At 39.7% G+C, this 26297-nt stretch overlaps 1 protein-coding gene across 6 annotated transcripts in view; it reads left to right on the top strand.

The window, feature by feature from the left end:
• Nucleotides 1–26297, top strand: part of Dock3 (dedicator of cytokinesis 3) — a 351820-nt gene that overhangs the window by 263946 nt on the left and 61577 nt on the right. For 5 of the 6 annotated variants that reach the window (XM_028895351.2, XM_028895350.2, XM_028895349.2 and 2 more), the window contains 7 exons: nt 2325–2471; nt 5049–5147; nt 16083–16177; nt 18255–18330; nt 18708–18808; nt 19066–19124; nt 21993–22141. In XM_028895351.2, the coding sequence (XP_028751184.1) occupies nt 2325–2471; nt 5049–5147; nt 16083–16177; nt 18255–18330; nt 18708–18808; nt 19066–19124; nt 21993–22141 (726 nt within the window). The remainder of the gene's footprint in view (nt 1–2324; nt 2472–5048; nt 5148–16082; nt 16178–18254; nt 18331–18707; nt 18809–19065; nt 19125–21992; nt 22142–26297) is intronic. The other variant, XM_028895352.2, reaches the window with a different exon arrangement.

The raw sequence follows: 26297 nt of genomic DNA, 5'->3' as shown, positions 1-26297 counted from the left end.
TTCTTTGGAGTTTTCTTAGGATTATAAATACAAATACCAGAAAGCAGACCCAATCTAGGGGGCAGAGGAAGCTTGCTTATTCAGACTTTTCTTTCAGCTTTCAGACAGCTTGATTCCACCTATGGCATCTTTACATCTTGCTAGATGAGGTCAGGATATGCAATAGCTGTATGCTACCCATAGAGTGCTCTGTGGGTGTAGAATCATTCTTTAGAGGGTCAGGTTTCAACTAATGTTTTATCTTCTTTTCTCTCTCTCTTTTATTTTTTTTTTTTTGAGGAAATATGTGGTAGTAGGAGAGAGATTGGGGTAGGAGAAGAGTAAAGGCATGGGTGAGAGAGTGGAATTTATTTTCTTTTTCTTTTTTTAGAGATTTAGGAAATTGGGAGATTTAGGAAAGCTATAAAGAGAATGAGAAAAAGCATGGGTTTTATTACATAATTTTTATAAAGTTAATGCTCCTAGAATAAAATTTGAAGTGCATTTAAAATAAAGGGCATAGTCCAGGTGATAACATCCAAAGCTAGACTACGTAGGTGAAGCAAAAGGAGGCACCTAAAACAAAGGCATGCCTCATTGAGCAAAAGACTGAAACCCCAAAAGGGAGCTCTACTATCCTGAATTAAAGTACTGTCTAATGACAGAGGCCCAACTTGTCAAAAAGTGACTGTAATGGTTGTAGTGACCCTATTGTTTGCTTTGTGCTCCAGACAAGACCTGGCAACTCTCCTTTCCGCCAGACCTCATAGAAGCCATACCAAACACATAGTATCTACAGAAGTACAGGTCATATATGAGATAGCTTATTGCTTAAAAAGAGGGGGGGCAGGTAGGGAGAAATTGAAGAATTTTTTAAAGGAAAAAAATGGAAACCAGTGAAAAACCTGAAGGATGTAGTTTTGTTGTATTTGGAAAAGTAGAGAGCTGAGTATAATTAGTTGACTACAATTGCCCAAACCTGTATCATAGGAAAAGAGTGTTATAATCACTTTGATAGATGGCAAAGATTACTCTACACTCAAGAGCTAATTCCTTATGTGAAATAGGGTAGAATATAATTATATTTGGTGAATGGGTAAATTTAACCTCTGTGAGATCAGAGATAGTTTCACTAAACTTAGTATAGTCGGGTTCTCAAACAGTGAATGGCACATAGTAAATGTTTAATAGAGGATGATCATTATGATCAGTAGTGGTACAAATATTTTGAAGGTCTGGGGAGATGGCTCAGTGTTTAAAGTGCTTGCTTTGCAGGCACCAAGGTATGAATTTGGATCTCTTAGCAACCGTGTAAAAACTGGTATGATGGTGCATATGTCTATAAGCCCAACACTGTGGGGAGAGAATGAATGGAGGAACAGGAAGATCCAGGAGGCTTGCTGGCCAGCCATTCTGGATGAAATGGCAAACTCTAGGTTCAGTTGAAGACTTGGTCTCAGACGACGATGATGGTGGTGGTGAAAAGAAAAATAGAAGACATCTGGTGTCAACTTCTGGCCTCCATATGTGTGCATACAGCTGTGTGCACCTGCATACATGTGTACTACACATAAACCACACAGGCACCCAAAATAAAGATTTTAAATATATTTTGGAGAAGGGACAATGGGAATCTCTTTGAGAGATAATTAAAGCTATCCTAAAAAGTTTGGAATGAATATGTGATGTCTATGAAAGGGTAATACAAACTCTTCTAAAATTCTAATAACTGGGAAGTAGCCTATAATGAGAAGGCATGTTCTGTTTTTATAAAGCTGTCAAGAGAAAGATGGATTGAGAATAGAATCTTTCAGATGAGGTGGGAACAGCAACAGACTGAGGAACTAGAAATGGCCACAGAGAAGGTTTGCAAAAATTACAAGTAGTGAATAAAAGAAAGGAAAGAAAGGGACTTCATAAAAAAAGATGCCTGCACTAGTAAAAAAAAAGTTCCTGCCACACTCTGGGGTGCAACTTTACCATTTTTCAAACTTTATCATTTCTCAGTGTCAGTAGAGGTATGCTTTCTTTTCACTGTACTAGGGAAAATTCATCTCTGTCCTGTATGTCAAAATTAATGTGTCTGCCTGAGATTGAAATTTGTGCATGGCATTAGGAAAGGCAAGGCCTCAGCTTCCATGCCTAGACAGCAGAGACAGGCATGTCTTGCCTCCTCCCAAAACCATTGTCCTGGGTTCCTTATATACTTCATCTTGGTGAGTCTGAGAGGTCAGTGTTAGAGATCTAGTCAAAAAGCTCACTGCTGATGCGGCTTAGTAAGTACTACTAGCTGAACATCTGCTTGGCCTAATGCTAATGGTGTGCTCTTTCACTGCTCACTCCAGGAGGCAGATGTCATGGAGGAGGTAGAGATGATGGTGGAAAGCCTCCTGGATGTGCTCTTACAGACTCTACTCACCATCATGAGTAAATCACATGCTCAGGAGGCGGTAAGAGGGCAGCGGTGCCCGCAGTGCACAGCAGAGATCACTGTTAGTAACTAACACTGAGGTGTTCTTGCTTTCTTTTCTAACCTGGGGCTCCTCGCATCACTCCTATCTCACCACCCCACCATTGTCATCTCAGCCTCCTCCCTGCATGGTTGTCAGCATGCCACCCTCTTCTTTCGAGTCTTACCCCCTCCACCTCTCTGAAAGCTCTAGTTTCATACTCCCAGGGGCCTAGTTTAAGGAAGATTCAAGGAATGTTTCTTGTGTGGTTTCCCTACCATATTTTCAGTTAAGCCAAGTCACTTTCTATAAATGTCGATTGAAGCAATGATATAATAAAGCTGTAGGAAAAGGCTAAAGATAAAAGATAGGCAGGCCATCCCTTGTAGGAAACCTCACTTAAAGCTCTCCTAAATGATATATAGGACAGAATAATTTTTTTGGTTCTACAAATTAGTTGGTTTAGTCCATAGTATATGCATCTAAATTTATAACATCAAGAAAAATATGATGTGGTAGAATATCAGAGGTGTTGCTAAGTAATGAATTTATATGACATAATTAGGAGAGAAACATACTAGGAAAGCATCTCAGATGGGTAGAGACAGAACCCTTGGCACCTGACCCCACTTGCATATCCAGAGTGAATTTTCTAGCCCTTGTGTGGTAACAAGATAAACGGTTTCTATGAACTCTTTCAGTTGGAAGATGAGAGATGATAGAACTCTCTTTGAACAAGTCATCTCTGGGAACAAGCCAAACTCTAGCATGTTAGGGTGAGCATGTGTTCTGGACCATTCGGCCTGGAAAAAGTGTCTCCTTCATTAAGAGCCCCTGTTGAAAAACAATACTTAGTAATTTTTTACCATAGGCATTGTCTATTGCACAGGTCTGTGGTGTTCCTCAGTGTGACAGCCTAGGAATAGACATAAACAGGAACTCATTTGTATTGAAAGAAGTAGGATGTCAGGATTGCAAATCAGACAGTCCATCTGTTCTAGAACAGATTCTAAAGTAAACTTCAACAAATTAGATGCCAAAGATTTCAGATGAAGAACTTTTAATCTGTCATCAATATGTCTGTAATTCAAGTAGAGATGAGAAAGCTTAAGTAAGAGACTTATGGGCTGATAAGATAATTAACTATATTAAGCAATTCTATTAAAATGGACTGTCCTGAAGAGAAATCTAGAACTTCAGCTTAGAACAGAAATGGCCTTAATGAGCAGTGAAAGAATCACAGCATGTAAAATCCCATTAGGAAAGTTGAGTGAGGTTTTTGTTAGAAAGCCCCTGTTGAGAGCACGCTCATTGTAGTAAAATAACTATGTACCCTGACATGTCCTGACAGCCCGGCCTTCTAATCAACATTTACACAGCCCTTGCTAGGGGATCTGACCCTGCTTGAAGCATTTGACAAGTGTTACTAATGAAGCCATCCATTTCTTTATGATTATAGCTATAGTTTGTTGGGTTCCTTTTATGTATTAGACTTTGTGCTTCAATGCTACACACACACACACACACACACACACACACACACACACACACACAAACTCATCTGACCTCTACAGCAAATTAATTATGACTTCTTATGCCCATTTTCAGATAAAACTGAAGTTCATATACATGTGTAGATTTTGTGTAGTTTCAGGGCTCTAGAAAGGATTTGATAAGTTTAAAGGCTACTGTCAAATTTTTGTGAATTCAGAAACACTTGAAAATCATCTAAGTAAAATACTTTTTCTTTTCTGAGGAGACAGCCTTATAAGAACCAGGCCAGCCAGGCAGTGGTGGCGCACGCCTTTAATCCCAGCACTTGGGAGGCAGAGGCAGGAGAATCTCTGTGAGATCGAGGCCAGCCTGGGCTACAGAGTGAGTTCCAAGAAAGGCGCAAAGCTACACAGAGAAACCCTGTCTTGAAAAACCAAAAAAAGAAAAAGAAAAAAACAAAAAAAGAACCATGCACCATGCCAATAACTGCCATAGCATGGTCTTTGGAATCCTTAAAGCATTGGGATTTTGTTTTTGTTTTTGTTTTTTTTTTTTAATGTACCTTCATTGACTTAAAAGACTCATAATTATACTTAAATATGCTTTGAAGTTCATAGCTTGTTCCCTCCCAAAGATCAACTTTGATTGTTTTGCCTTTCTTTTGATCACCTATGTCCCATTTTCCCAGCTGAGCTGCCTTTCCCCAGAATGTCCTTGTTGAAGGGCTGCCTGCCTTCTCCCAGCAGATGATCCAAGCTTTGCCCAGAGGAGAGGCTCCCTTTCCAAGTAGCCTCTATAGACTTCAGTATTGTACTCTTATGATAAAAGACTATTTAGCCAAAACTTTGCTGTAGAGAAAATAGTAATACTTCACTTTGCAATACTCGATGTTATACGTGAAGGTTTTTTAATATCCCTGTGCTACAGAAACTTTATTAAAACTCCAAAACACTCCTAGAAAAAAGTTCATTTTCAGGAACACAGTTGTCACCTTTCTCCATGAACATTTGGGGCCATCTCAAACCCTCCCTTCTCTTCTTACCCTCTGTGATTTGGAGAACAAAGCCCCTGTGACTGGCTGTGCTAAGTGTTTTTGTTTTGTTTTTGTTTTGGATTGGTTCCCAGGGCGAATATGTGTCCTGCCTCCTCTCATTGCTCCGTCAGATGTGTGACACCCATTACCAACACCTTTTAGACAACTTCCAGAGCAAAGATGAACTCAAGGTAGGCAACAGAGCACTGGCTTTTTACCCAGGGAAAGAAGTAGGCATCCACAACTGCCAATAGGCTTCTCCTTTGTCAGGGGTTGTATTTGAATGACCATGACTGCCTAGGGCAAGGATTCAGCAGCCCCAGTTTAAAGCTGAGTACATGATCTCCAGAAACTGAAATTTGACAGTGCCCTCTACATGCCCTGAACCCCAGGTTGACCCTTGAAAATTTTTATCTAGCTGATATCAGCTTTGTGAACATATGCTTCTATTAGAGAATAACCTGAAACACACTGGGTCAGAAAGCCAGGGTGCTCCCTTTCTTATGTTTTATTCTGTACAAACCAGGCTTTACTGCTTTAATAACTATAATACTGATATATAATGAAGATGCTGACAACATTTCTTTATTTGAATGTAGTTCTGGAAAGTACCTGTAGAGACCCAGGGTATACCCTTCCTACCTTGAGCTGCCAGACTTTGAATTTGAAGTACTGAGAGGCAGATGGTACAAAGTAATGAGGCTGAAGTCCAGACAACAGGAGGTCATTGCCCTTGCTGAGCATAGCATCAGCTGCTCACGGAATGCTGGGGTCTGTGTCTACATCAGAGCATGCTACTTCCTCCCTGGGCTAAGGACTAGTGTAGATTTTAGGTCTGTGATCTGCTTTTATTCAGAACAAAGTCACTTGCACTATATAGCAATGCATCCCACTACTTTTCCACTTATATTATTTTTATTAACTCTATTGTGTCACTTAATAACAATTAGCACCTTTGGTATCTGATTCTGCCTCCTCTCCACAGACGGATCTCTTCAGGTTGGTATTGTATATAACCTGTAAAGTGAATCAAAAGACAACCAGAACCTAAATACAGGTCAAGCAATGCCCATGCTGAAGTTTAGAGCTAGAAAGTACAGACTTGCCTATTCTAGATTGATTTCACCCTATGTGTGACACTGAGTCTCAACCAGACTGATATCATTCGCTTTTAATTGTTTATTTTTATTACAGAAATATTTATATGATTATAAAAGCTAAAACTGTCCACAAAATTTATAATATGTTCAACAGTGGTTCCTTGGTTAGCTTGGCAAGTAGCTGGTCCCTATTGCTCAACAGCAGCTATTTTTATTTTGCTGTTCTTTAGGAAGCTTCTGCTGAAAATGTTTAGATATTGTTAGTTATCTGTTTTCTTCTTCCCAAGGAAAATGAAGAGAGTTCTCTTCAATTATTCCTCTCTCACATACCCACCTTTCCTACTATTCTTCCAGTGTAGACTTTATGCATTTTTATTTAAATTGGTTAATTTTATTTTAATTGTTGGTGAACCAAGAGCTGTACTATGATTCTATTTCCTTTCTTGTGTGTGTTGTTTGTCCAGAAATTGGTTGCCTCGTTTCTAATGTGTTTATATTTTGTTTTGTTTTCACATCTGGCTTCTGCACTCTAGCTGTCACTTAGATACCTCTCTTCTCCACCTGACTCACTGTCAGGGCTGTTGGGTACTGTAAGGTCACTCTTTCTCCTTAAAGACATCCTTGTCTTTATTTGTTTGTTTCAGTCTGGCTTGTTTTGTTTTATGGTCCTCAGGCCTTGGCATGCCCTTACCAATAAGTTATATTCAGGCCCTATTTTTGTAGAGAATGGGATTTTGATGTGTGGCTCGGGCTGGCCTTGAACTCACTATATATCCCAGGCTAGTCCCAAACTAACAATCTTCCTATCTCTACCTCTTGAAAGCTGAGGTTACAGGAATTCTACCACCATGCCTAGCCCATTCTCTGTCTTTTGTATTAAAGATTTTCTTCCTATATAGAGAAGACTCCTTGATGTCAGTGTGTATCTAAAAGTAAAGTCTGTTGCTGCTGTCTTGAAATCTTAGTTGTAAACAGGGCTTATCTTAGTTGTAAATATGTAGATTTGTTCTCTTGGACTTGAAAGAAATTTGTGTCTCTCACAAATAAATATTAAGAAATACACACACACACACACACACATATATATATATGTGTGTGTGTGTGTGTATATATATATGAATGAGCCGAGCGGTTAATCCCAGCACTCAGGAGGCAGAGCCAGGTGGATCTCTATGAGTTTGAGACCAGCCTGGTCTACAGAGCGAGATCCAGGACAGGCACAGAGAAACCCTGTCTTGAAAAACCAAAAAAAAAAAAAAGCAGGGGGGGGAGCATATATATATGAAAGTCTGAATGGGGACAAAGTCAGAAGGAAATGATTGGGGAGGATGGAAGATGGGATAATGAGGTGGTGGATAAGTTCAGTGATCTATATCTTTAAAAAATGTCATAATGAAACCCATAATTTTGTATGGTAACAAAAAAACATTAATATGGAAAAATAGAATCCACAAGTGTTCCAGTTTAACATATAAACTTTCTTTCAATTCCTGTTTTCATTTTGGCATCTCAGATTTCAGCTTTTACTGTATTGAAAACAAATACTGAATGATCACCCAACTCCAGAAAACATTTCTCAGTTTCCTGATGGCTTAGGAAAAGGCTAAGTACCTGATGACATGAGTGAGATAGCAGAGGGGAGCCAGAGATATTGAAACTGAGTTTCCTGCTTTTTACCCTTCATACCCCAGCCCCACAGAAGTGTCTGGTGGCCCCTCCAGTTGTATGCCTTTCTGAGAGTCTGCCTGCCTGATGTCCTCTTGTTGCTTCCTAGTGCTCTCACCTCCAAAATCCCCATTTCTGCAGGGAATAGGGTTCCTCGAGTCTGTTAAGTCAGTTACTATACTTTCTTCTTTTAAATTTTTTTATTTTTAAATCATGTGTTGGGGGGAGTGTTTGCATATGTCTTCAGGTGCCCTCAGAGACTAGAGGCTTTGGATCCCCTGGAGCTGGCATTGAAGGTTGCTGTGAGCTGCCCTACATGGCTGCTGGGAACAGAACTGGATCCTGTGGAAGAGTAGTAAGTGCTCTTAATCACAGAGCCATCTCTCCAACCCTGATTTCTCCCTTTTAAAGTTTTCTATATTTGTTGAGTTCATTTGATTACTGAATTCTCTCCTGTTTTGTCTCTGTGAATCCCTATATTTTACTTTCTTGACTGTCATTTTGCATAAATGCAAATGCATAAGAGATGCATAAATAAGAGAACATGTTCAGTCTACCACATTAAATATGGAATCTGTTCATGTGCTCTTTAGGACAGCATTATTTAGATATCATTTATATACCTTTTATCTTTGTGTGTAAGTGGGTAAGAGACGTGTGCATGTGTGTGCATTCATGTGTGGAGGAAGCATGCAGGTACCATGGCATGCCTGTGGACCATAGGACTTCAGTGTCATCCTTGCCTTGAAACAATGTTTCTTGATGTGTGATCTTCATTGTGTACACTAGGTTATCTGTCTTGCCATCTTAATTTTAATGTAAGAATGCTGGGAACACACACACACACACACACACACACACACACACACACACACACACATGCATTTGACATGTGGATTCTGGAATCCCAGCTTAGGTCCCATGATTGCACAGTAAGCACTTTATACATTGAGTCATCTTCCTAGCCTTAAAATTCTTATTTTTAAAGAATATAGTTTGGTGTTTCTTTGATTGCATTCATTTTAGAAGATTTATTACAACTAGCAAGATCAAATTATCAATTTCAAGCCGGGCAGTGATGGCACATGCCTTTAATCCCAGCACTCGGGAGGTGGAGGCAGGTAGATCTCTGTGAGTTCGAAGCCAGCCTGGTCTACAAGAGCGAGATCCAGGAAAGGCACAAAACTACACAGAGAAACCCTGTCCCCCGAAAAAAATTATCAGTTTTAAATTTCCCATATATTAATAAAAAAAATAAGAACAAGACCAGATTTTTGAACACTTACTGAGACCAAAAAAATGACCTCTGCCCTTATATAGTCAGAAAATATTGGCAAAGGAGAACAAATCTAACAAAGAGCAAATGAGTGAAACAACAATATTTAAAAACTATACATGTATACATATGTATGTATGGCTATAGAAATGTCTCAGGAGAGAAAAAAAACCAACTGCTGAACAAATATGATGGCTTTAGTTCTATCTATAGAACCCATATGAAAAACCAGATACAGCAGCGCTGACCTGTAGTCAAAGTGCTCCCATGGTGAGATGGGAGATGGAGATGGGAAAATCAGTCAGAAATATGTGTACATAACAAAGCAGCAAAAATGAGAGACCCTGCCTCAATGCAAAGTAAGAGAGAACTGAGTCATGGGAAGTCGTCCTCTGCCCTCACATGCATGTTGTGCACATACACTCCCCCATACACAAAGAATATTTTTAGAAAGCAGATCTGTTAGAGTTTGTTTAGTTTTACTTTCTGTGTCTGTAAAATGAAGACACTATACAATAGAGTTTTGTGTGTATACATTTTAGTATAGTGATTGGCTTATAACTTTAATTCTATTGTTACTTCCTTATCTTTACATAAACATCCTTTCATTGGCTTTGATGACAGAGTTGGATACAGTATAAGAGCCATCATAATTTGTTTGCTAGTAATCAAGATTTCTAAGATTACATAAGGTCCCAAAGCATAGATTTTGTATAATAGGTATTATTTTATGAGTATTAATAAGTGATGCTATTTGAATGAAGTAAGAACAAGTAAGATTTTGGACAGGTGTCAATGAATGAAGAAAATGCATAAGAAAACTTATTAAAGAAATGTTCATTTCAAAAAATGTTAAATAATTTGATAATTTTATCAAAAATTTTAAGAAGAATGGATGCCAGAATCTTTCACAAAAAGAGAACATTTTTCTGGGTCATTTTTGTTGAGGAATATTATTTTAAGGTGTGTTACTTTTGTTTATGTTGCATCTGTTTAACTCTGTAAAGCTGTGTTATTGTGCCTGTCTGAAACACCTGATGGTCTAATAAAGAGCTGATGGCTAATAGCAAGGCAGGAGAAAAAATAGGTGGGGCTGATAGACAGAAAGAATTAACAGAAAGAGAAATCTGGGAGAGGAGAGATCTAGGAGTGAGAGAAGGAGGAGGATATCAGGGGCCAGCCACCCAGTTACACAACTAGGAATGGAGTAAGAAAGAAAGGTATACAGGAATAGAAAAAGGTAAACGCCCAGAGGCAGAAGACCAATGGGTTAATTTAAAGTTATGAAAAGCTGGCTAGAAACAAGCCAAGCTAAGGCTGGGCATTTATAGTAAAGAATAAACCTCCATATGTGACTTATTGGGAGCTGGGTAGCTGGCTCCACAAAAGAGAAAAAAGTAAAAACAACCAACAACACATTTTATGAAATTATTGTTAAAAATCAGAAATTTCCCAATGTGAATATAAGCAAAAAATTCTTCACCTAAATGCTAGCAGGGGTAGGGTTCCAGTTCAGTGGTGGAGAGGCCCTGGGTTCAGTCCTCAGTACCATATACCACCAGACCTGTACACACACGCACACGCACACACACACACACACACACACAGTCCAGCAACATAATACAAGAATAAAATACATTGATCAAATTGAATTTATCCCCCAAAATGCCAGATTGGCACAACACATAGAAGTCAAAAATATAACATCCTATTATCCAAGGATATATAGAGAACAACAAAAGCAAAACAAAACACAATTTTCCCATTAATGGCAGAAAAAAATGTAAAATAAACCCACAATTTTTTTTTGTAATAAAATCATTCAAGAAACTAGAAATAAAAAGGAACATCTTTGGCCTGGTGAAAAGCACCTGTGAAAATCCATAGACAGTGTCACACTCAATAAAAAAAGTTGGCTGCTCTATTCACTGGTAGTCATTATTAATGCCGGAGAACTTGCCTGAAGTAACTAGGCTTGAGGAAAACAGTAAAAGCTATGTGAATTAGAAAGGAACTAAAACTATCTCTACCTACAGACAGCACCACTTTACATACTGTAAACTCTAAGGCATCCAAGGATAACAGAACCTAACAAAAGTAAATAAGTGACCCTTAGAGAAACCCGCATTGTGCTTTCTTTTGTAGTGTACCTGTCTATTAACCTTCATGCTTAAAATCTATCTTAAAATATCTGCAATAAACCCTAGCTAGGTATAGCTGCACACACCTTTAATCCCAGAACTTGGCAGGTAGAGGCATGGGGATCTCTGAGTTCAAGGCCAGCATGGTCTACAAAGCAAGTTCCAAGACAGCCAAGGCTACATAGTGAAACCCTGTCTAAAAAAAAAAAAAAACCAATAATAATAATAAATAAAATAAGCCCCAACTCTGCTTCATATAAAATAGAATAAATAAGTCCAGCAGACATTCAAAACACAAGTCATATTTATTCACTAGCATTGAATAATATGAAAACTGATTATGGAAATAATTCTGAGGAGGGGACCGGGACAGGAACATAGAGAGGTGCCCACCTCCCCTCCATACTTCAGCCTGATTCAGGCTTGCAGGCCCAGTACCGTAGCCTCATTTCCTGCCAAGTGCATGCAAGAAGCAAAAGGGGCCTTGGAAGACAAAGGTGGGGGGGCTAGAGAAGGAGGCCCATCCCTAGAGTCCATAACTCTGAACTCATGAAGAAAGAAGGGAACAGGGTCAGATTTTCTGAGTAGCACACAAATAGGTGGTCTCTTCATTTGAAACCCAGAACAGGAATAGCCTGTTGTGTGCATGCATGTGTGGGTGGATGGTTTTTCAAGACAGGGTTTCTTTGTGTAACTATTCTGACTGTCCTGGCATCTGCTTTGTACACCAGGTTGGCCTCAAACTCACAGAGTTCCATCTGCCTCTGCCTCTGAGTGCTGGGATAAAAGGTGTGTGCTGCCACACCCAGCCAATATCATGGTTTTTGATTAGCAGTCTTCCTAATACCAGCCCCAGTGTGTCAGAAGCCCTTTTCAATTTGGTGCCTCGTGTGAACAGCATTGAAACAGCCAACAGTTTTGCTTTGACAATGCCTAGGGAAGACAGTATAAAGATCAGGTACAGATAATGGTTGTAGCAGGTTTTCCTGGACTGCCAGCCCCCAAATCATGACACAGATATTAATTAATAATAATTAATTAGGAATGCTCAGTCTTTAGTTTAGGCTTGTTTCTAGCTATCCCTTTTTTAAGTTAAATTAACCCATTTTTATTAATCTATGTACTACCCTGAGGCTCATTTTCCTAATCTACATACCATCCATCCTGCTTTCCTGCTTTCTTTATGTCTGGCTGGCTGACACCCCCTTTTCTCTCTGCCTGCCAGCCCCACCTATCCCTCCTCTGCCTAGCTGTTGGCTGTTCAGCTTTTTATTAGATAAATCAGGTACCTTAGGCAAACAAGGTAAAACAACACATTTTTACATAGTTAAACAAATATTCTATTCCACAACAATTGGTAGCTTGTCATGAGTGTCAAGTACAAGAATTCACATTATATATTTCATTAGTTTTATTTTAGGAAAGTGGTAAAATAAAATTGAAGTAGGAAAAAATAATGCTGGGCTGAGAAGATGGCTCAGTCAAAATCCTTCTTGTACAGTATGAAGATCTGAATTCCCAGCACCCACATAAAAAGCTGGATATAAGTGTATGCCAGTAGTCCAGGTGCTAAGAAGGTGGAGACAGAAGGATCCCCATAGCCACTGCCCAGCCAATCTCACTGAATCAGTCAGAGACCACATCTTAAAAAGTAGAAGGCCAGGTGTGCATATATGCATACCACACATATAAATATAACTAAATAAAAATATACATGTATTATATCAAGATGAATAAGATAATTAGGAAAAGAAATTAAAACTCAAATAGATAGAAATATATTTATTTCTTCTTGGATTAGAAGAATATTATGTTGTTAAGATGGGAATACTTTTCTAAATTGATCTTCAGTTTTGATGCAAACCTATCAAAATTCCAACTCCACTTTTGTACAAACTGATGTGGTTTTTATTGAATTGAAAGGGACATTGCTAAAAAAAAAATATATTGGAAGAGTAACACTTACCCACTTTAGAACTTACTACGAAGTAACAAGTAGTCAAGATTGACACTGGCAACCTGGGGCATGGTGGAGCACGCCTTTAATCCCAGCACTTGAGGAAGAGGCAGGCTGATCTCTGAGTTCAAGTCTGAGCCAGCCAGGACTACACTGTAAGACCCTGTCTTTAAAAAAAAAAATGATACATGCAAAAAGATAGGCACATAAATCAATAAAACTAAGCTGAATAGTTCAGGAATAAATCTTTGTATTTACACTATTAATTTCCAGTGGTGATGCAAAGACAATTTAATGAAGGAAGAAGGGTCCTCAACAAACATGATGAAGTGATTTGATATCTGCATACAAAACAAAACTGTGATCCTTTATACATGGTTCAATGTTTCTTTCTTTTCTGCTTTCAGTGTATTTTCTTTGTTCTATATATTTCATAGTTTAATTATGATATGATACAGTTTTGTCTGTTCAGTATTCTAAATGTCTCTCCTGTATCTGGACTAGCATCTCTTTCACTAAAATCTGCAATTTTTTTCTCCTATTATGTTTAAAATGTTTTCTATGCCTTTGAAATGAAATCTTTTACTTTTTCTATGTCTATGACCTTAGATTTGTTCCTCTTCATACTATCCTACATATCTTAGAGAAAGCTAGGCATTTATCTAATGTGGAAACTCTGAAAATCAGATTACTCCCACCTCAGGGTTTGTTGTTTATGCTAGTAGCGATGTTTTCACATTTTTTGGCATTTTGGTGTTTGTTGTTATTGTTTTTTTGTTTGTTGTTTGGGAGGGGTTAATTTTTTGCTTGATTGGTTGGTACAGTTTTTTTGGGGTTTGCTTGTTTGTTTATTGTTTGAGACAGGATTTCTTGTGTAGCCTTGGCTGTCCTGGAACTCTCTGTAGACCAGGCTGGCCTCGAACTCAGAGATCTGCCTGCCTCTGCCTCTCCAGTGCTGGGATTAAAGGCGTGCACCACCACGCCTAGCTATAATGTTTCTTTATTGACTGATCTTTCCTGAACTAATTCTTTAATGTCTATATTTTAGATTGTTTGTATCCATAGATGTTTCTAATCAGTTAAATTGGTGCTCATGTAGCAATTAGACAGCTATGTTCTTAGATGCTCAAAATCAGTAAATCTCTCTGCTTTGCTAAGGGGCTCTATGTATATTCTGGGGCTCACCTTTAGTACTCCAGCATGATACAGCTCTATCTTTTTAGAGTTCTGTTTGTACAGAACCTCATATTAAGTCAGAGATGAGAGATTTGAGCTTCTTGAGTCTTTCTGACAATATGAACAGCCCAGCACATGAGTGACTGTCTAGAATCCAAGGAATATTTCAGATCTTTTCACAGGACCCTATATATATATATATATATATATATATATATATCTCATTCATCAGATTTTCCCTGAAGCTTCTTGGTAGATCTCTTTTTCTGTTGTTTGTTTTTTTGTTTTTTTGTTTTTCGAGACAGGGTTTCTTTGTGTAGCTTTGCGCCTTTCCTGGAACTCACTTGGTAGACCAGGCTGGCCTCGAACTCACAGAGATCCCCGCTTGCCTCTGCCTCCCGAGTGCTGGGATTAAAGGCGTGCACCACCACCGCCTGGCTGGTAGATCTCTTTTTGTTCCAAGTAATGTGAATTGTGTTATGTATCTAGAATGTTAAATTATATGACCTTTTTCTTTTTTTCAACAAATGTCCTGGGGATAGCTAGATAAGCTCTGAGTTAAATAAAATAAAGACAAGCCCTGACAGTAGGCTTGTCCAAAGAGCTGCCAAACAGGACAAACAGTTCTCTAGAGAATGGGCTTCATAGGGGCTCTAAAACTATTTTATTCCAATGGCTGCTAGACTCTTGGTTTTTGTGTCTGCTGAAGTTTTATAGTTGAGTGTTAAAGTAGATAGAGAAGATAGGAATTGGGAAGAGTGAAATGTAACAAAAATCAGTGTTTCCTGAGATTCATCTATTTTTCCTTACTAAACTTTTTGTCCTTGTTTGCTTTTGTTGGCTGTGATAAAATTCTGACCAAAACCAATTTGGGAGAGGAGAGGGTTTATTTAGCTTACAAGTTACAGTCCATCATTGGGAAGCCAAGGCAGGAACTAGGGACAGGAATCTGGAGGCAGGAACTAAAAGTAGAGACCATGGAAAAGTGCTGCTTAATGGCTTACTTGCACGGCTTGCTCAGTTTGCTTTCTTAAGCAACCCAAGACCACCAGCCCAGAGGTGGCACAACCCACAATTGGATAGGCCCCTCCCACATCAAATATTAATTTGAAAAAATTCCCCACAGGCCAATATGAAGGAAGCAATTCTTTAGTTAAGATTCTTTCTTCCCAGCTGACTCTGTCAAGTTGACAAAACTAGCCAGCACATTCTCCTCAAATTATATAATATTGAATTGTTTAATCAGTCTTAGCCACCTCATAATTTTCATGGACACAGATTTATTAGATGGTTTGTGGTTTTTGCATTGTTTTGTTTGGGGGTTTTGTTTGAGGATGGTGTTGAGAATTAAACTTGGGCTGTTGGGTATACTATGTATACCTTCTACCATTGACTTCAGCCCCAGGAATTTTTGGATTTTTACACTCCCATTCCTAAAGTGTTTTTCTCAACAATCAGTGCTCCTAATATTTAAAAAAAAAAAAAAAAAAAAAGCATGTTCTTACTATCAAATGCTTGATTGGGACTTTACTTAGAGAATGATAGTCTGACCTGGGCTTTAGGTTTTAGGTGTGGATCTAGAGTTGTAAAGCTGTCTCGAGTCTGCCAAATTTGGCTTTACCCATATATGGCCTAGAAGACTGTCCTGAATTCATTGTCATGTAACTAGTAAGAGACAAACAACTCAGAGAGGGAACCACCTCTGACCCACTTGTACCACATTCTCCTAGCAGAAAGTTCAGAAAGGGCCAGCTGAGGAAATGGGATAGCAGTAGTAACATTGTCTCACATTGCTTTTCTTCTGTGGTCAGGAATTTCTGCTGAAGATTTTCTGTGTGTTCAGAAACCTAATGAAGATGAGTGTCTTCCCTCGAGATTGGATGGTGATGAGACTGTTGACAAGCAAGTAAGAAAAGGCCCTGTATTGGCATCCATAGAGCCCTAGGTCAAGCTGGGGGTAATTTGTATATGTGAGTGAGAGGAAGATTAAGACCAAGACTGGGAAGAGAGAGGAGTTAACAAATATGAAATTTGTTTGGAGATTCAACCCACAGGATTTGCCCACTGGCCATAAAGACAATGAAAGAAAAGAATGAAAGATAATTCAAAAAGCAGACTCTACAGTAGTGAATAGAAAAAGCTATGTTAAAGAGGGAAATACAATACTAGGAAAGAACCTCTGTTGCTCTTCAGCTTTAGGCAGTGTTCCAAGCTGGCCTCTTGATCTGAGTTGTATTGTCTGCCAGACAGTACTTACCTCCTAGTGCTAACTGCCCACCTAAGCCCTGGCTGCAAAGCTCTGAGCACTTCTGACTATAGAGATGAAATACAAAGACTGTCTTAATATGTCTGCCCAACTCATATTTCTGATCTGTGCTTCCTCTTGGCAAACTAGAGAAGTGATACGTGTAGTAAGAAGTTGTTCATTTGATCTCTGTCTACTATAGATTACTTGGTCTTCACTATTTAGCCTACTACCTCCTCTCACTGGTCTGCCTTTTATGTTGGCATTGTATAGAATGCAGTCAAATTATTTATTAGGTATATTAGCAAAGTAATGTGAATTTTTTTCATGTTGAGCACTTTATTAGGGCCCTTTTTTCCTTAAACCTGTTTTGTCCAAAACAAAAGAATGATAGGAAGCTGCACAAATATTTCCTCAAATAGTGGTTTTCTATCTAGATCATTCTTATTTCTGTCTCCTAGTTACACTTAGAAAACTTGAGATTTTGTAGCCTGTCCTGCAGACTTAGCCTCTTTATCTTCCACCCTCACCCTTGCCACCTGCTCTGCTGAAGACTAATCTCTTCTATATACTATTTTTGCTTTTTTTCCCTCTTCTGTATAAAGACCCATATGGCCACTTCTTTTTCTTTTTATTGAAAATAGATAGTTTTTTCACATAATATATCAAGATTATGGTTTCTCCTCCCTCTACTCCTCACAGTTCCTCCCCAATCCAGATTCACTCCCTTTCTGTTTCATTAGAAAAGAACAGGCTTCTAGAAGATAATAATAAAATTTAATAAGATAAAACAAAACTACCACATTAGAATTGGACAAATATGATAAACAAAAGAAAAACCAACTAAAGGAAAAGAGCCCAAGAGAAGATACATGAATCAGAGACCCGCTCATGCACACACTCAGGAATCCCATTAAAAACACTAAACTGGAAGCCATAATATATATGTGCAGGACCTGGTGCAGACCCATGTAGGCCCTGTGCATGCTGCCTCAGTCTCTGTGAGTTCATATATGTGCTTTGATCATGTTGATTTAGAGGCCTTGTTTTCATGGTATCCTCTATGCCCTCTTGTTCTTACACTCTTTTCACCTATACTTACCTGGTAGGTCAGGTGGCCACACTTAAGCATAGTTTCTTTGCCACATAGTCAAGGCCCTCTGTAATAAAACCCTTAACTTCCCTTCCCTTAATATTACATTTCCCTTCCTTTACACTTCAACTCATGTTCTTGATTCTCATGGGAATATTGTCCTATTATTACCCTTATATGTTCCAGGCTAAGATTAAGAGTGATATTCTAGTCCAAAGGCTGAAGCCAGATGAAAATAGTACATGGCAAAAGGAAATATTTAATCACTATAAACTCCTATTATCTGGTAAAATAATAAAATTATGCTCTAAATCCTACAAAGTGATCATAATCTGTGTTGTTATCCAAAGATGCCCAGAATACTAAAATTACTTTTTGTGCTAGAAAAAAAAAATCTTAAAGAACAACAAGTCTTAAGAGAGAAGAATTATCAGTGACCCACATCCTTTGCTAGCTCACTTTCTAAACGACATTTCTCTGAAACTGGTTTTCTATGGAGTTTGCTCCATTTTCTCTTTTCTTTAAAGCCCCATCTTATCTAAGAACAAGTTGTCTTCAAGAAGTTTGCCTACAGGCAGACAGCCAATGCTAGGCTCTGCCACTGTTAGTCTTTTAATTCTGCAATGCCTTGTTTCCTCACTGCAGTATTATAGTTACTACTGTCCAGTACCTGTCCTCTGCACTGCACAAGAATTTCACAGACACAGACTTTGACTTCAAGGTAGGAGCTCCTAAAACTCATCACTGTCACAATAACCCTAGAAAGCTAAATTCTATGCTCTCCCTTTTTGCTTTATTAATATATTCATAGTACTATAGATTCCTAGGCTGATGGTTATTGTATATGAGCTGAGAGCCTCCCTGGTAGAAATATTGGGAAGCAGGCATCTATGAGGATGCCTGTTGTTGGCTTCAGAAAGAATCAAGGGAGCAAAAATGGGGAAAGACCTATTTCTAAAGATAGTTAAAAGGAAATTTTTTTCTTAAGAAAATAATTTAAGATTGTCTAATGGACTCTGTGCTACACATGTATTTAATTACTTTCCCTGCAAGGTTAAGGACTTGGGCAACCATGTGGTTATTTTTCTGTCTCTCTAGGTGTGGAATTCTTATTTTAGCCTGGCAGTTCTGTTCATAAACCAGCCAAGCCTTCAGCTAGAAATCATTACTTCAGCCAAGAGGAAGAAGATTCTAGATAAGTAAGACAGATGTCTTCTCTTCATCTCTCTGCTACTTGTCCAGATGGAACTATTTTTCTATGGCAGACTCTTTCCGAAGTCCAGAAGTTTCTCACATGGGTGGTTTCCCAAGGAGCAAAGTATGAAAGTTCAGTCATTAACCAAATGGCTTAGAATTTTGAGAGCATTAGAAATAACAGTGCTGATGTTCTGACCTCATTCAATTTCCAGGTCTGCCTCCCTCCACTAACAGTTGGCTTCTGTGTTACTATTTTCAGGTACGGGGACATGCGCGTGATGATGGCGTATGAACTGTTCAGCATGTGGCAGAATCTGGGTACGTCTTTTTACTGATTCTTCCTTTCATATACTGCATAGGTAAATAAAAAGTACAATAACTAATAATTCTCCAAAGCTTTCTGAATATCAGTTCAGACCCCAGAATTCCTCGCATATCTTTAACATAGCACCTCAGATGAATAATGTAGTGTAGCATATGTATATACAGCCCTCCTTGGCAGGGAGAGTTTGGCTAAGAGATCCTACTATGACATATGCATTCCATTTTGGGAACAGAAGTTAAAAGAGTAAAAGGAAGACACAGTAGTTTTTTTCCAGTTTGGGAATCCATGCTGTAAGAGCCTCTGTACTACCCATGTCCCTGTCTACATGTTACAGGCTTAGAAGTGTAGGTCATGGAGACACCATGAAAAAAGGACAGGTATTGATTTTAATAAAGATCAAAATAAATTTTGGATCATGGGTACTTATGTGTCCAGATCATGTATCTGATACCACTTACATGAAAGATCATGAAAGATGAAAGTTATAGCCTTTGGATGAGATTGACTTTGGCTTTTTCTTTGAACACTTCTAATAGATACTACTTTGAATCTAAAATTGTCAGATCAGTGTTTCTGGTAGAGTCTTGCAGTTGCCTAGATGAGTAGCTGGGCCACCCAGAATTCTGGAGGGATATGAATCTTCTGTCAGGAAGATTTTAAAATATTAGTTATATGGGGGCTGGAGAGATGGCTCAGCAGTTAAGAGCACTGGCTGCTCTTCCAGTAGGTCCTGAGTTCAATTCACAGAGACCACATGGTGCCCTCTTCTGGCGTGCAGGTAGAACACTGTATACTGTATACATAATAAATAAATATTTTTTAAAAATTAGTTATATGTCCAATGAAATGTGATTTAAGCTAAGCTTGTGCCTCTTAAGCTATAGGAATGATGATCATAGAATCTTAAAGTCACCTATGAACCTTCCTCACCCTGATCTAGAGATGAAAAGTAAGGTGTCAGGGGGCGCTGGTGAGATGACTCAGCAGTTAAAAGTACTGACTACTCTTCTAGAGGACCTGGGTTCAATTCCCAGCACCCTCATGGTGACTCACAATCATCTGTAACTTCATTCCAGGGGATCTGATGCCCTCTTCTGGTCTCTGCAGGCACTAAGCATGTACATGGCACACTTAACATACATGCAGGTAAAGCACTCATGCATATAAAATAATATATTTAAGACAGCAATAGGACTCTTCATCCCTCAGTAGGCATGTGTTTCCAAACAGGCCTTTTAGCTTTATCACTCTTACAACCTTCCCACAACAGAATTTGCATGTATTTTTCAACATTGAACTTGACTTTGAAATTCCTAGGAACACAAGAGACTGACAACTATACCAGGTACCAAGATCAGAATATGCAGAGTGAGCCTTGGAGCTAACATTTGCTTCTTAGATAGGTTTCCAAAATGAAAGAAACAAAAGAGGTATTAGCCTGGGTTCAATCCCCAATACTTCCAGATTTTTTTAGATATTAGATTTGTCTAGTAAAGCCATTCATTGCTTTTGAAGGAAGTAACATTCTCTGTCTGGTGCCCCCCAAATTAGCAGGGGGGCTAGTTACTTGACTGTAGCAGTTATTATACAGGCAAAGAGTTCCCCTCTTGTAGTCTCTGAGTACTGAAAACAGAGATCTGAAGTTGGTTCTTTCTGTTACACCATTGCAAAGAAAAGTCCGCAGGACTGGCCCTGGCTTCTAGGAATACTCCCTAGAGAACAGACTAACCAGAGGAAAAGCTATATCACTCCCTTCACTTCCCATAGGAAGGCCTTATAAAGGAAGTTGGAGAGTGAATGGATCTGATCAGAATGGATGTATTCCTACCATAAGAATACAATGTGAAGAAGAGGCGTGGGAGGGTACAAAGAGAATCTAGGTCTCCAAGCAAGCCTGTTAAGGTGAAGCTATGCAGTTAGCTCTTAGCTCAAGTAGAAAGTTTTTTGTTTGTTTGGTTTTAGCATACATGAGTGTGGGCATTTAAAGGATTTAAGGGGTCCATGGACTTCAGGCATTTGGTAGCTTAAGCCTTGGACTGGACTTCTGATCATTGAAATGCTTCTTCTAGAAGTAGAATTGTCAGGGAGGTCTATTGTGTTTAAGCAGAAACATACAGATTTTCCTTACTAAACAGAAGCTGTAGATAGATGTCTGAAACTCTTAGCACATCACTCATCTGTAGAAAGCGAGCTATTTCCTTGCTCTGAGGGTTTTCAGGTAGTTAAAACTTACAGGAAATTTTTTTTAAAGAAATTTTGTGCCCTTTGAACATGTGTTTCAAATTGACTAGGCCAGTCAACTGAAAATTCTAAAAAGATGGGGGAGTAAGCTGAAGGGATGGATCAGCAGTTAAGAGCCCTGACTACTCTTCCAGAGGACCCAGGTTTGACTCCAAGCACCAACATGGTGGTTCACAACCATCTCTAACTCCATTTCTAGGGGATCAGATGCCCTTTTCTGGTACCAGGCACCCACATGGTGCACAGACATACATTCAGGCAATACACTCATATACATAAAATAAAATGATAAATGTTTTTAAAGAATTTTTTAAAATAATAAAAAGATAAAAAGCAGAGGGAGTATCTCAAAAACCATAGAATAAATCCTCTTTTAGCCTTAGAAGCTTCTATTATAAATAAGCAGTTGAAGGTAGAGTGTGTTGGTTTGGCTTTCTCAATGCTGAGAAATTCAGATCTCTCTCAGGACCTCATACATGCTAGGCAAACACTGTACCACCACTGAGCCTAGATTCCCAGCCTCACTCTAAATTGTAACATGTTCCTGACCTCACTTGAGAATCTTCCATGTAAAGAACAAAGCAGGAATGAACTAATACTTGTTGGGTTTTATTGTTCAGGTGAACATAAGATCCACTTTATTCCGGGAATGATCGGTCCTTTTCTGGGTGTGACACTGGTCCCACAGCCAGAAGTACGGAATATCATGATTCCTATCTTTCATGACATGATGGACTGGGAACAGAGGAAAAATGGCAACTTCAAGCAGGTAAAATTATAACTTCACTGTTTGGTGTGCTCTCCTCTGAAATGAACCTATTTGCATCAGACAGGTAGTCTAGATCGGTTGGCATGGTTCTAATAGAGAAGTTAACCATCTTAAATCCTGATTTAGAGTTTGTGTATGACTTGCTAGGCAAAATTAATATGCAAATTTTCTTCAAGTTAGAGACCAGATCCTAGCAGTCAGGAAACTGAGGTAGGAGAATTGCCATGAGTTTGAGGGCAGCCTAAGCTACAGAGCAAGTAAAGCCTGGACTACATAGCAATACCTTGTTTCAAAGACAAATAAGCAATCAAAAGAATTAGAGGAAAGAGATAACATGTTAAGAACTTTCTGATAAAGACTAACAGAGACTGAACACTCCTAGTTTCGGTAAGCAGAGGGTCTTGGTAGCATGCTGTCCTTCCTCTACAGTATGGCCCAGGAATTTCTAACGCTGGAGCCAGACCAGACGACTTTTCACAGCCTCCATAAGTTTCTGGCCAGTGTTGACAGTAATCTCTAGTTTGGTCATAGAGAAGGCAAGCATATGGGACAGTTGTTTTAGGAGTTGAATAGATATTACATGGATAAGTATCTCCTTTTGGCAACCTGCTGGTGGGTGAGCTGTCCCATCATGAGAATGGCCTGGTTGAAGTGTTAAAAGTTCAGCTACCAGCACAGGGTACATTCCTGTATGAGTACATGGAAGTACAGCTTTAGTACCTTATTAAACAAATACTGTTTTTTAAGTTCTGTCATAAACCCTGTTTTTATGATTTTTGCTTTCAGGACAGGAATAATCATACAAAAATAGAGAAAACCGGCATAGGTGGTAAGCACCAATGAAGGAGAGACGGATGAAGGAGTGAAGGGAACTGGATCAGCCTTTGACAGCCTAATAGAGAGCAATTTCCTGACCCTATTAGGATGGGCTGTTGGTTAGAGGTGGGGGTCTCTTGGACAATAAACATCCATATGTACAAGTTACCCCAGACAGGTGTAGGTAAGAAGAAATAGAGGAGAAAGCAAGTTTATGAAAGATTTTTGGATCATTTGTTTGTGCAGTGGCAGAAGTTATCATTGAAAATTGAGCATGCCAATTTTGGCCATTTGAACTGTGCTGAGGCCAGAGCGAGCTTTAATAAAATGGAGTCTGTGGAGGAGGAGGAGAAGGTTTGAAAAATGAACTCTGCTGGAGGGAGTTTCTGTAAGCCCCAAGTAGGAGCTGAGAGGCAGGAATGACAAGGTCATAGAGACCCAGAAGGGCTTAAGGAAGCTATGGGACTTAGCAGGCAGCTCCTAGGGGGAGGAGGCTAGAAAACAGGAAGGATTCCAATAGAGGGAGAGGAGCAAGTGTCATAATAGAGTTGTCCACATGGTGGGGCCCCAGAGGGTGTAGCAGATTCCAGGAGTCAGAGAGGACATTTACCAAGTAGGTGAGAAGATATGGATGGTTAGAGCAGATGGAGGGAAGAAGCAGCTGAAGAATTTAGAATCAAGTATGATGGATAGCAGAAGCCAGCAGAAACAAATGATCTGTACACACCTTAAGAGTCAAATCAGCAACTTAAGTCATTTTGAAATGTTAAGACATTTCATGGGTACTACAGGGTGAAGGGGAACCACTGCTGAGTTGATAAGTCAGAGATCCTGAACCAAGAAGTAGGTTCCATTGTTTATTTTTTTTAACTGCAAGTATGGAAGTACCAACGTGGGAGTGGGGAGCAGAAGATTCTTTATTAAGAGATCAGAGATGGGAGGCTTAAGTCCCCTGAGGCTTTGGAGAAAGAGTGGGTACTGAGCCTGGGTTATAAATTGGTGGGGTTTTGTAGTCGAATGATAAGGGGTGTGGTGTTTGGCTATAGAGGGGTTCAGTGTCCCATACCCGGGAATCTACCTGAGAGGCTGGTAAGGGAAAGGGTATGTCAGATCATGTGGTTTGGGGGAAAAGGAGGAGGGGAATAGCTGGTGAGCCTGGGGTCAAGCAGATGAGGGGAGCAAAAGAAATAGAGTCTCCCACTTTGACTAGGAGGCCCTTTCCCATCAAGAGGATGGGACAGGTTGATACCATTAGGAAGGAATGGCTAAGGAGGATACCCTTAAAGATACAGCTAAGAGGCGGGGTTTGGTGAGCCTGGTAAGACTGTCCTCCCTACCCCAACAACAGAGGAATGAGAAGGAGAGGTGGGACCCCAGAACTTTGTCAGGACCAAAGAAGTGGGCCCGGTATCCAGAGGAAGGAGATGCATCACCCTAATACTGTGATAACTACCTGAGGCTCCTTGTCAGAGATGGTGGTGGTCAGGCCAAGAGAGCCTGGGGCCCCAGAGTCATTCATGGCCAGATCAAGGAGGTAGGTTGAAGGGCAATCTGGGCTTGATGTTCTCATGCCTTGAGGCCCATGGGGGCAGTCAACACCCTAGTGCCCTTCTTGATCGCACCTTGGACATGGTTCAGACAGGCCTGGGCCCAGTGACTCTCCTGCTGCATTTGAAGCAGGGATGTAGAGGTAGGTTCTCAGGCTTTGGGAGCCAGAGAGCCTCAGCGGTGGCTATGCTGGTCAGAAGGCCTTCACTAGCTCCAGGTATTTTTGGTTTGGTGCTTTTTATCTCTCCCATGGTACACCTTAAAAGGCACAGTTAAGACTTTGGCCTGTGGAGTCAAGGGCCCTCTCTAGATGTTTAAACTTGTCCCTAATATCAGGGGAACTTGGGGGAAAGTAAGTCATAAGGAGTTGCTTCCCATCTGGGTCTCAGGATCCAGATTGATGTATTGTAAGAGGGCCTTTGTAAGGCAGTCTAGAAATTGAAGTGGGTTTTTGTGTTTGTCCTATATGATCTCTTGAATTTTTTTATAATTTGCTGCCTTAAGGGTAGCCTTATGGAGACCAGTCATGAGGCAAGTTAAAAATCTATTCCTAGCTAGGATATCCCCTGGAGTATTGTAAGTCCATTCAGGGTCCTGGTCGGGGACTGCCCTAACCCCAGCTGGGTGGGTGTCATCAACTTGGTGGATTTCATCTGCATGGGCCCTAGCCTTATCCCAGACTAGCCTCCACTCCTCTGGGAGAAGATTGTTAGTGAGAATCATATAAACATCATTCATTGTTTTTGCTCTTTTGAGGGGCCTGCCACCCAGCTCCCAAATAAATCACACACAGAGGCTTATTCTTAATTATGAATGCCCAGCCTTAGCTTGGCTTGTTTCTAGCCAGCTTTTCATAACTTTAAATTAACCCGCCTGTCTTTTGCCTCTGGGCTTTTACCTTTCTCTATTCCTGTATACCTTTCTTTCTTACTCCATTCCTGGTTGTGTAGCTGGGTGGCTAGCCCCTGATGTCCTCCTCCTTCTCTCACTCCTAGATCTCTCCACTCCCAGATTTCTCTTTCTGTTAATTCTTTCTGTCTGCCAGCCCTACCCATCCTTTCTCCTGCCTTGCTATTGGCCATCAGCTCTTTATTAGACTATCAGGTGTTTCAGACAGGCACAATAACACAGCTTTACAGGGTTAAAACAATTCAACATAAACAAAAGTAACACACCTTAAAATAATATTCCCCAACACATCATGCAAGGTAAGGTTATAGGATTGGGTAATATATTGGATACCCAATTGGTTAACATAGAGCAAGACCTCATACATGATAGTTGAGTGTTGCTTTAACGCCACATACTCAGCCTTGACTGGGTGGGCAGCCTGTCACTGAGGAGAAAGGGGAACCAGAGAGGCTAGAAAGAAAGAGAAGGGACTGCTGCTGGTTTAGGCTGATAAGGGGAGGTTTGCTAGTGTGATCAGAAATAATGGAGGAATCATCTGGTTTGGGCTTCATAGCTTGGAGGAGTTGTTTCCTCTTTGGTTGGTTTATCCCAAAATGTCATCAAACCATATGGTTCCTTCAAGATTACCTAAGTACACATTTTTAACTATCAACCACAATGTTACAGGTTTTTCAGATTTGTAACCTTATCCAATATGATTACAGATCTTGAGGTAAGATTTATACCTTAGCAAAAGTTTTAGAGAGTTAGAACAAAACCAAAATTGTATGAGATGAGTAGCAATAGTCCCCATTGGGACTACACCCTACACATAGACTTCTATTTTTAAAAAGGGAATGGTTGACTGTTGTTTTGTAATTTCCAATTTTGGTGACTTGTT

Source organism: Peromyscus leucopus, chromosome 7 (genome assembly GCF_004664715.2).
Source record: "Peromyscus leucopus breed LL Stock chromosome 7, UCI_PerLeu_2.1, whole genome shotgun sequence".
Taxonomy (NCBI): Eukaryota; Metazoa; Chordata; class Mammalia; order Rodentia; family Cricetidae; genus Peromyscus; species Peromyscus leucopus.
This window is presented reverse-complemented; position numbering and strand designations above follow the sequence as displayed.